At 43.5% G+C, this 12,330-nt stretch overlaps 1 protein-coding gene across 3 annotated transcripts in view; it reads left to right on the top strand.

Annotated features, from left to right (window-relative positions):
• Positions 1-12,330, top strand: part of kcnab1a (potassium voltage-gated channel subfamily A regulatory beta subunit 1a) — a 174,266-nt gene that overhangs the window by 134,496 nt on the left and 27,440 nt on the right. For all 3 annotated transcript variants that reach the window (XM_090218946.1, XM_036962191.2, XM_036962192.2), the window contains exon 6: positions 12,284-12,328. In XM_090218946.1, coding sequence (XP_090075072.1) covers positions 12,284-12,328 — 45 coding nt within the window. The remainder of the gene's footprint in view (positions 1-12,283; positions 12,329-12,330) is intronic.

Here is a 12,330-nt window from a genome sequence, read left to right as displayed (position 1 = left end):
TTAACATCAGACCACTGACCACTACTTAACATCAGACCACTGACCACTACTTAACATCAGACCACTGACCACTACTTAACATTAGACCACTAACCACTACTTAACATCAGACCACTGACCACTACTTAACATTAGACCATTAACCACTACTTAACATCAGACCACTGACCACTACTTAATATTAGACCACTGACCCCTACTTAACATTAGACCACTGACCACTACTTAACATCAGACCACTGACCACTACTTAACATCAGACCACTGACCCCTACCTAAAATTAGACCACTGACCACTACTTAACATCAGACCACTAACCACTACTTAACATCAGACCACTGACCCCTACCTAACATTAGACCACTGACCACTACTTAACATCAGACCACTGACCACTACTTAACATCAGACCACTGACCACTACTTAACATCAGACCACTGACCACTACTTAACATTAGACCACTGACCACTACTTAACATCAGACCACTAACCACTACTTAACATCAGACCACTGACCACTACTTAACATCAGACCGCTGACCACTACTTAACATTAGACCATTGACCACTACTTAACATTAGACCATTGACCACTACTTAACATCAGACCACTGACCACTACTTAACATTAGACCACTAACCACTACTTAACATCAGACCACTGACCACTACTTAACATTAGACCATTAACCACTACTTAACATCAGACCACTGACCACTACTTAATATTAGACCACTGACCCCTACTTAACATTAGACCACTGACCACTACTTAACATCAGACCACTGACCACTACTTAACATCAGACCACTGACCCCTACCTAAAATTAGACCACTGACCACTACTTAACATCAGACCACTAACCACTACTTAACATCAGACCACTGACCCCTACCTAACATTAGACCACTGACCACTACTTAACATCAGACCACTGACCACTACTTAACATCAGACCACTGACCACTACTTAACATCAGACCACTGACCACTACTTAACATTAGACCACTGACCACTACTTAACATCAGACCACTAACCACTACTTAACATCAGACCACTGACCACTACTTAACATCAGACCGCTGACCACTACTTAACATTAGACCATTGACCACTACTTAACATTAGACCATTGACCACTACTTAACATCAGACCACTGACCACTACTTAACATCAGACCACTAACCACTACTTAACATCAGACCACTAACCACTACTTAACATCAGACCACTGACCACTACTTAACATCAGACCACTGACCACTACTTAACATTAGACCATTGACCACTACTTAACATCAGACCACTGACCTCTACTTAACATCAGACCACTGACCACTACTTAACATTAGACCACTAACCACTACTTAACATCAGACCACTGACCACTACTTAACATCAGACCACTGACCCCTACTTAACATTAGACCACTAACCAACCACTACTTAACATCAGACCACTGACCACTACTTAACATCAGACCACTGACCACTACTTAACATCAGACCACTGACCACTACTTAACATCAGACCACTGACCACTACTTAACATCAGACCACTGACCACTACTTAACATTAGACCATTGACCACTACTTAACATCAGACCACTGACCTCTACTTAACATCAGACCACTGACCACTACTTAACATTAGACCACTAACCACTACTTAACATCAGACCACTGACCACTACTTAACATCAGACCACTGACCCCTACTTAACATTAGACCACTAACCAACCACTACTTAACATCAGACCACTAACCACTACATAACATCAGACCACTGACCACTACTTAACATCAGACCACTGACCACTACTTAACATCAGACCACTGACCACTACTTAACATCAGACCACTGACCACTACTTAACATCAGACCACTGACCACTACTTAACATCAGACCACTGACCACTACTTAACATTGACCACTGACCTCTACTTAACATCAGACCACTGACCACTACTTAACATTAGACCACTAACCACTACTTAACATCAGACCACTGACCACTACTTAACATCAGACCAATGACCCCTACTTAACATTAGACCACTAACCAACCACTACTTAACATCAGACCACTAACCACTACTTAACATCAGACCACTGACCACTACTTAACATTGACCACTGACCTCTACTTAACATCAGACCACTGACCACTACTTAACATCAGACCACTGACCACTACTTAACATCAGACCACTAACCACTACTTAACATCAGACCACTGACCACTACTTAACATCAGACGACTGACCACTACTTAACATTAGACCACTGACCACTAGTTAACATCAGACCACTGACCACTACTTAATATTAGACCACTGACCCCTACTTAACATTAGACCACTGACCACTACTTAACTTCAGACCACTGACCACTACTTAACATCAGACCACTGACCACTACTTAACATCAGACCACTGACCACTACTTAACATTAGACCACTAACCACTACTTAACATCAGACCACTGACCACTACTTAACATTAGACCATTAACCACTACTTAACATCAGACCACTGACCACTACTTAATATTAGACCACTGACCCCTACTTAACATTAGACCACTGACCACTACTTAACATCAGACCACTGACCACTACTTAACATCAGACCACTGACCCCTACCTAACATTAGACCACTGACCACTACTTAACATCAGACCACTAACCACTACTTAACATCAGACCACTGACCCCTACCTAACATTAGACCACTGACCACTACTTAACATCAGACCACTGACCACTACTTAACATCAGACCACTGACCACTACTTAACATCAGACCACTGACCACTACTTAACATTAGACCACTGACCACTACTTAACATCAGACCACTAACCACTACTTAACATCAGACCACTGACCACTACTTAACATCAGACCACTGACCACTACTTAACATTAGACCATTGACCACTACTTAACATTAGACCATTGACCACTACTTAACATCAGACCACTGACCACTACTTAACATTAGACCACTAACCACTACTTAACATCAGACCACTGACCACTACTTAACATCAGACCACTGACCACTACTTAACATCAGACCACTGACCACTACTTAACATTAGACCATTGACCACTACTTAACATTAGACCATTGACCACTACTTAACATCAGACCACTGACCACTACTTAACATTAGACCATTGACCCCTACTTATCATTAAACTATTAACCCCTAAGTGCCTATATGAGTGTTCCATCTGTATATAAGTGCCTATATGAGTGTTCCATCTGTATATAAGTGTCTATATGTGTGTTCCATCTATATATAAGTGCCTATATGTGTGTTCCATCTGTATATAAGTGCCTATATGCGTGTTCCATCTGTATATAAGTGCCTATATGCGTGTTCCATCTGTATATAAGTGTCTATATGCGTGTTCCATCTGTATATAAGTGCCTATATGCGTGTTCCATCTGTATATAAGTGTCTATATGCGTGTTCCATCTGTATATAAGTGCCTATATGCGTGTTCCATCTGTATATAAGTGTCTATATGCGTGTTCCATCTGTATATAAGTGCCTATATGCGTGTTCCATCTGTATATAAGTGCCTATATGCGTGTTCCATCTGTATATAAGTGTCTATATGCGTGTTCCATCTGTATATAAGTGCCTATATGCGTGTTCCATCTGTATATAAGTGCCTATATGCGTGTTCCATCTGTATATAAGTGCCTATATGTGTGTTCCATCTGTATATAAGTGTCTATATGCGTGTTCCATCTGTATATAAGTGCCTATATGCGTGTTCCATCTGTATATAAGTGCCTATATGTGTGTTCCATCTGTATATAAGTGCCTATATGCGTGTTCCATCTGTATATAAGTGCCTATATGCGTGTTCCATCTGTATATAACTGTCTATATGCGTGTTCCATCTGTATATAAGTGCCTATATGTGTGTTCCATCTGTATATAAGTGCCTATATGTGTGTTCCATCTGTATATAAGTGCATATATGCGTGTTCCATCTGTATATAAGTGTCTATATGCGTGTTCCATCTGTATATAAGTGCCTATATGCGTGTTCCATCTGTATATAAGTGCCTATATGTGTGTTCCATCTGTATATAAGTGTCTATATGCGTGTTCCATCTATATATAAGTGCCTATATGCGTGTTCCATGCCTTCCTGTGTGCGTGTGTGTGTTTGTGTGCCTCTGAACCTCTTTGTGTCTGTATAGAGTGAATGATTGGATTCCTTTTTTCATTAAATTGTATTTTTGTGTCAAATTGCTACTTGGCAATCCATCCCTTATAGGATTAATGGCAACATAAACAAATATTAAAATGACTCAGTGATAATTCAATGATAATTCAATGATACTTCTTCAGGTGTTCTGTGCGCACAGCATAAAGAGTGAAATAATACATCTCTACATCATAGCTATAATTATAGCAGTAAAAATGATACAAATAAATACATAGAGAAAAATAAAGCGGAAGGCGTTTTAACCCGGTCTGGTACACAGAGAAGATTCAAGTTTGATAGAGGTCTACACACAATAGAGGCCTACACACAATAGAGGCCTACACACAATAGAGGCCTACACACAATAGAGGCCTGGCCTACACACAATGGAGGCCTACACACAATAGAGGCCTACACACAATAGAGGCCTACACACAACAGAGGCCTACACACAATAGAGGCCTACACACAATAGAGGCCTACACACAATCTACAGTATATTCATACATGCCCTTTGGTATCTGGAGCTAAATAATTTTTATTATTAAATTATAAACTGCCTTTTTCTTTTATTCCAGGCTTTATTTAAAAATTGAGCAAACGGAAAAATACAATGGAAAAACAACCATTTCAGTTTCTCCTCATCGCTCAGCCACATAATGGTAGAAAGGGCAACCGATGATAAAATGAGTTTCATTCTCTATTTCTCCGAGGTCACAATAGTTACTTAGTCTTTTCCTTTTCCATTTCACCACAATACCGACCTGTTTCAATACGTAGAGGCAATATCCCTGATCTGACCTGTTTCAATACGCAGAGGCAATATCCCTGATCTGACCTGTTTCAATACACAGAGGCAATATCCCTGATCTGACCTGTTTCAATACGCAGAGGCAATATCCCTGATCGTACCTGTTTCAATACACAGAGGCAATATCCCTGATCTGACCTGTTTCAATACGCAGAGGCAATATCCCTGATCTGACCTGTTTCAATACGCAGAGACAATATCCCTGATCTGACCTGTTTCAATACACAGAGGCAATATCCCTGATCTGACCTGTTTCAATACGCAGAGACAATATCCCTGATCTGACCTGTTTCAATACACAGAGGCAATATCCCTGATCTGACCTGTTTCAATACACAGAGGCAATATCCCTGATCTAACCTGTTTCAATACGCAGAGGCAATATCCCTGATCTGACCTGTTTCAATACACAGAGGCAATATCCCCGATCTGACCTGTTTCAATACGCAGAGGAAATATCCCTGATCTGACCTGTTTCAATACGCAGAGACAATATCCCTGATCTGACCTGTTTCAATACGCAGAGGCAATATCCCTGATCTGACCTGTTTCAATACGCAGAGGCAATATCCCTGATCGTACCTGTTTCAATACACAGAGGCAATATCCCTGATCTGACCTGTTTCAATACGCAGAGGCAATATCCCTGATCTGACCTGTTTCAATACACAGAGGCAATATCCCTGATCTGACCTGTTTCAATACGCAGAGGAAATATCCCTGATCTGACCTGTTTCAATACACAGAGGCAATATCCCTGATCTGACCTGTTTCAATACGCAGAGGCAATATCCCCGATCTGACCTGTTTCAATACGCAGAGGAAATATCCCTGATCTGACCTGTGCACCTCTTGTTTTTAGGTAGGTTATACATAATATATCTCTCACACACCAATTCACCCTTAACCAAACAAAATCAAATCAAATCATCAAATCAAATCTAATTTTATTAGTCACATGCGCCGAAAACAACAGGTGAAATGTTTACTCTACAAGCCCTTTAACCAACAACGCAGTTTTAAGAAAATAAAGTTAAGAAAATAAATACAAAAATAAACTAAAGTAAAAAAAGAAAAGAAAGTAACATAATAAAATATACAATAATACATAACGAGGCTATTCTCAATCTGTTCAAAAGGTTCTAAAATTTGGTTTATGATTAACCTCCTCCAACCACTTCTTGAATCATCAGTTTTTTAAGTTTTTTTTTTAAAGCATCCATGTCTCTTAATTTGTTTTTTGCACAAATGTTCACAGACAGACTGTTGGAATAGTTCAGATGTTCACAGACAGACTGTTGGAATAGTTCAGATGTTCACAGACAGACTGTTGGAATAGTTCAGATGTTCACAGACAGACTGTTGGAATAGTTCAGATGTTCACAGACAGACTGTTGGAATAGTTCAGATGTTCACAGTCAGACTGTTGGAATAGTTCAGATGTTCACAGACAGACTGTTGGAATAGTTCAGATGTTCACAGTCAGACTGTTGGAATAGTTCAGATGTTCACAGACAGACTGTTGGAATAGTTCAGATGTTCACAGACAGACTGTTGGAATAGTTCAGATGTTCACAGTCAGACTGTTGGAATAGTTCAGATGTTCACAGACAGACTGTTGGAATAGTTCAGATGTTCACAGACAGACTGTTGGAATAGTTCAGATGTTCACAGTCAGACTGTTGGAATAGTTCAGATGTTCACAGACAGACTGTTGGAATAGTTCAGATGTTCACAGTCAGACTGTTGGAATAGTTCAGATGTTCACAGACAGACTGTTGGAATAGTTCAGATGTTCACAGTCAGACTGTTGGAATAGTTCAGATGTTCACAGACAGACTGTTGGAATAGTTCAGATGTTCACAGTCAGACTGTTGGAATAGTTCAGATGTTCACAGACAGACTGTTGGAATAGTTCAGATGTTCACAGTCAGACTGTTGGAATAGTTCAGATGTTCACAGACAGACTGTTGGAATAGTTCAGATGTTCACAGTCAGACTGTTGGAATAGTTCAGATGTTCACAGACAGACTGTTGGAATAGTTCAGATGTTCACAGACAGACTGTTGGAATAGTTCAGATGTTCACAGACAGACTGTTGGAATAGTTCAGATGTTCACAGTCAGACTGTTGGAATAGTTCAGATGTTCACAGACAGACTGTTGGAATAGTTCAGATGTTCACAGACAGACTGTTGGAATAGTTCAGATGTTCACAGACAGACTGTTGGAATAGTTCAGATGTTCACAGACAGACTGTTGGAATAGTTCAGATGTTCACAGTCAGACTGTTGGAAAAGGTCAGACATTTCAGTTGCCCAGGCTGCCCCTATGGAGAGAATCCCACGAATTAAAAAAAAGTTTGCTAGCAATTCTGAAAATTGCCATATCCAACTGTCTATTCATGCCTGTGTGTATGTGTGTGTGTGTGTGTGTGTGTGTGTGTGTGTGTGTGTGTGTGTGTGTGTGTGTGTGTGTGTGTGTGTGTGTGTGTGTGTGTGTGTGTGTGTGTGTGTGTGTGTGTGTGTGTGTGTGTTATATACACTGAACAAAAATATAAACATGTCAAGTGTTTGGTTCCGTGTTTCATGAGCTGAAATAAAACGCCCCAGAAATGTTCCATTACGTTCCAATGTTTCTCAAAAAATGTTGTGCAAAAATGTGTTTAAATCCCTGTTAGTGAGCATTTCTACTTTGCCACGATAATCCATCCACCTGACAGGTGTGGCATATCGAGAAGCTGATTACACACCATGATCATTACAGAGGTGCACCTTGTGCTGGGGATAATAAAAGGTCACTCTACAATGTGCGGTTTTGTCACTCAACAAAATGCAACAGATGTCTCATGTTGTGAGCGAGGGTGAAATTGACATGCCGACTGCAGGAATGTCCACCAGAGCTGGTGCCATAGAGTTGAATGTTCATTTCTCTACCATAAGCCCCCTCCAATGTCATTTTAGTGAATTTGGCAGTATGGCGAACCGGCCTCACTATCGCAAACCACGTGTAACCACGCCAGCCTAGGACCTCCATATCCGTCTTCTTCACCTGTGGGATCGTCTGAGACCAGCCACCTGGACAACTGATGAAACTGTGGGATCGTCTGAGACCAGCCACCTGGACAACTGATGAAACTGTGGGATCGTCTGAGACCAGCCACCTGGACAACTGAAGAAACTGTGGGATCGTCTGAGACCAGCCACCTGGACAACTGATGAAACTGTGGGATCGTCTGAGACCAGCCACCTGGACAACTGATGAAACTGTGGGATCGTCTGAGACCAGCCACCTGGACAGCTGATGAAACTGTGGGATCGTCTGAGACCAGCCACCTGGACAACTGATGAAACTGTGGGATCGTCTGAGACCAGCCTACCAGGACAGCTGATGAAACTGTGGGATCGTCTGAGACCAGCCACCCGGACAGCTGATGAAACTGTGGGATCGTCTGAGACCAGCCTACCAGGACAGCTGATGAAACTGTGGGATCGTCTGAGACCAGCCACCTGGACAACTGATGAAACTGTGGGATCGTCTGAGACCAGCCACCTGGACAACTGATGAAACTGTGGGATCGTCTGAGACCAGCCACCTGGACAACTGATGAAACTGTGGGATCGTCTGAGACCAGCCACCTGGACAACTGATGAAACTGTGGGATCGTCTGAGACCAGCCACCTGGACAGCTGATGAAACTGTGGGATCGTCTGAGACCAGCCACCTGGACAACTGATGAAACTGTGGGATCGTCTGAGACCAGCCACCTGGACAGCTGATGAAACTGTGGGATCGTCTGAGACCAGCCACCCGGACAGCTGATGAAACTGTGGGATCGTCTGAGACCAGCCTACCAGGACAGCTGATGAAACTGTGGGATCGTCTGAGACCAGCCACCTGGACAACTGATGAAACTGTGGGATCGTCTGAGACCAGCCACCTGGACAACTGATGAAACTGTGGGATCGTCTGAGACCAGCCACCTGGACAACTGATGAAACTGTGGGATCGTCTGAGACCAGCCACCTGGACAGCTGATGAAACTGTGGGATCGTCTGAGACCAGCCACCTGGACAACTGATGAAACTGTGGGATCGTCTGAGACCAGCCACCTGGACAGCTGATGAAACTGTGGGATCGTCTGAGACCAGCCACCCGGACAGCTGATGAAACTGTGGGATCGTCTGAGACCAGCCTACCAGGACAGCTGATGAAACTGTGGGATCGTCTGAGACCAGCCACCTGGACAACTGATGAAACTGTGGGATCGTCTGAGACCAGCCACCTGGACAACTGATGAAACTGTGGGATCGTCTGAGACCAGCCACCTGGACAACTGATGAAACTGTGGGATCGTCTGAGACCAGCCACCTGGACAACTGATGAAACTGTGGGATCGTCTGAGACCAGCCTACCAGGACAGCTGATGAAACTGTGGGATCGTCTGAGACCAGCCACCTGGACAACTGATGAAACTGTGGGATCGTCTGAGACCAGCCTACCAGGACAGCTGATGAAACTGTGGGATCGTCTGAGACCAGCCTACCAGGACAGCTGATGAAACTGTGGGATCGTCTGAGACCAGCCTACCAGGACAGCTGATGAAACTGTGGGATCGTCTGAGACCAGCCACCTGGACAACTGATGAAACTGTGGGATCGTCTGAGACCAGCCACCTGGACAACTGATGAAACTCTGGGATCGTCTGAGACCAGCCTACCTGGACAACTGATGAAACTGTGGGATCGTCTGAGACCAGCCTACCAGGACAGCTGATGAAACTGTGGGATCGTCTGAGACCAGCCTACCAGGACAGCTGATGAAACTGTGGGATCGTCTGAGACCAGCCACCTGGACAACTGATGAAACTGTGGGATCGTCTGAGACCAGCCTACCAGGACAGCTGATGAAACTGTGGGATCGTCTGAGACCAGCCTACCAGGACAGCTGATGAAACTGTGGGATCGTCTGAGACCAGCCTACCAGGACAGCTGATGAAACTGTGGGATCGTCTGAGACCAGCCACCTGGACAACTGATGAAACTGTGGGATCGTCTGAGACCAGCCACCTGGACAACTGATGAAACTGTGGGATCGTCTGAGACCAGCCTACCTGGACAACTGATGAAACTGTGGGATCGTCTGAGACCAGCCTACCAGGACAGCTGATGAAACTGTGGGATCGTCTGAGACCAGCCTACCAGGACAGCTGATGAAACTGTGGGATCGTCTGAGACCAGCCACCTGGACAACTGATGAAACTGTGGGATCGTCTGAGACCAGCCACCTGGACAACTGATGAAACTGTGGGATCGTCTGAGACCAGCCTACCTGGACAACTGATGAAACTGTGGGATCGTCTGAGACCAGCCTACCTGGACAACTGATGAAACTGTGGGATCGTCTGAGACCAGCCTACCTGGACAACTGATGAAACTGTGGGATCGTCTGAGACCAGCCTACCAGGACAGCTGATGAAACTGTGGGATCGTCTGAGACCAGCCTACCAGGACAGCTGATGAAACTGTGGATTTGCACAACCGAAGAATTTCTGCACAAACTGTCAGAAACCGTCTCAGGGATGCTCATCTGCCTGCTCGTCGTCCTCACCAGGGTTCTTGACCTGACTGCAGATCGGCGTCGTAACCGACTTCTGAAGGGAAATGCTCATCTTCAATGGCCGGTGGCACGCTGGATGAATCCCAGTGTCAACTGTACCAGATGTCAGACAGCATGTATGGCGTTGTGTGGGCGAGCGATTTGCTGATGTCAACGATGTCTACAGTGTCCCATAGTGACAGTGGGGTTATGGTGTGGGCAGGAATAAGCTACGGACAACAAACACAATTTTATTCATGTCAATTTGAATGCAGAGAGATACCGTGACGAGATCCCGAGGCCCATTGTTGTGCCATTGATCCACCGCCATCGCCTCATCTTTCAGCATGATAAAGTACAGCACCATGTCGCAAGGATCTGTACACAATTCCTGGAATCTGAAAATGTCCCCGAATACTCACCAGACATGTCACCCATTGAGCATGTTTGGGATGCTCTGGATCGACGTGTACGACCGCGTGTTCCAGTTTCCCGCCGATATCCAGCAACTTCACACAGCCATTCCACAGGCCGCAATCAGCAGCCTGATCAACTCTATGTGAAGGTGATGTGTCGCTCCTCATGAGACAACTGGTGGTCGCACCAGATACTGACTACATTTTTTTAAAGGTACCTGTGACCAACAGATGCCTATCTGTGTTCCCAGTCATGTGAAATCCATAGATTAGGGCCTAATTAATTAATTTGAATATACTTATTTCCTTATATGAACTGTAACTCAGTAAAATCTTTGAAATTGTTGCATGTTGCGTATATTGTTTTGTTTGTGTGTGTGTGTGTGTGTGTGTGTGTGTGTGTGTGTGTGTGTGTGTGTTATACATACATATATATATATATGTCTCTCTGTATCTCCTTGTCTTGTTGATGTGTCCTAGCTGTTATGTCACAACGTTCTGTCATTGGTTCCCTCCCTTTGTCATTTCGTAACGGCACTGGTACATACTCATTCCTGTCTGGCAGTACAGAATGTAGGAGAGCAGGAGTCTCACTCATAGACACACAACTCATTTACACTAATCTACATGGACATAATGATGGGAAAGGGAGGGAGAGAGGGTCAGATGATGTAGTTAGATAAACACAATAGCCTTCTGAATCACTTTGATTTCTCTATATTGTTAACTGTCATCTCTATATTGACAACTGTCATCTCTATTGATAACTGTCATCTCTATTGAAAACTGTCATCTCTATTGATAACTGTCATCTCTATTGAAAACTGTCATCTCTATTGAAAACTGTCATCTCTATTGATAACTGTCATCTCTATTGATAACTGTCATCTCTATTGATAACTGTCATCTCTCTCTACTGATAACTGTCATCTCTCTCTACTGATAACTGTTATCTCTCTCTATTGATAACTGCCATGTCTGTATTGACAACTGCTATGTCTGTATTGACAACTGTCATCTCTATATTGATAACTGTCATCTCTCTATTGATAACTGTTATCTCTATTGATAACTGTCATCTCTCTATTGACAACTGTCATCTCTATTGATAATCGCCGTTTCTCTCTAATTCCCTCCCTCCCTCCCCCCTTCTCTCTCTCTCTCTCTCTCTCTCTCTCTCTCTCTCTCTCTCTCTCTCTCTCTCTAGACGATCAAGTCTGGTCATCACTACCAAGCTGTACTGGGGAGGAAAGT

Source organism: Oncorhynchus mykiss, chromosome 24 (genome assembly GCF_057628025.1).
Source record: "Oncorhynchus mykiss isolate SJ-2025 chromosome 24, ASM5762802v1, whole genome shotgun sequence".
Taxonomy (NCBI): domain Eukaryota; kingdom Metazoa; phylum Chordata; class Actinopteri; order Salmoniformes; family Salmonidae; genus Oncorhynchus; species Oncorhynchus mykiss.
The sequence above is the reverse complement of the archived record's forward strand: the minus strand, read 5'-3'. Positions and strand labels throughout refer to the sequence as shown.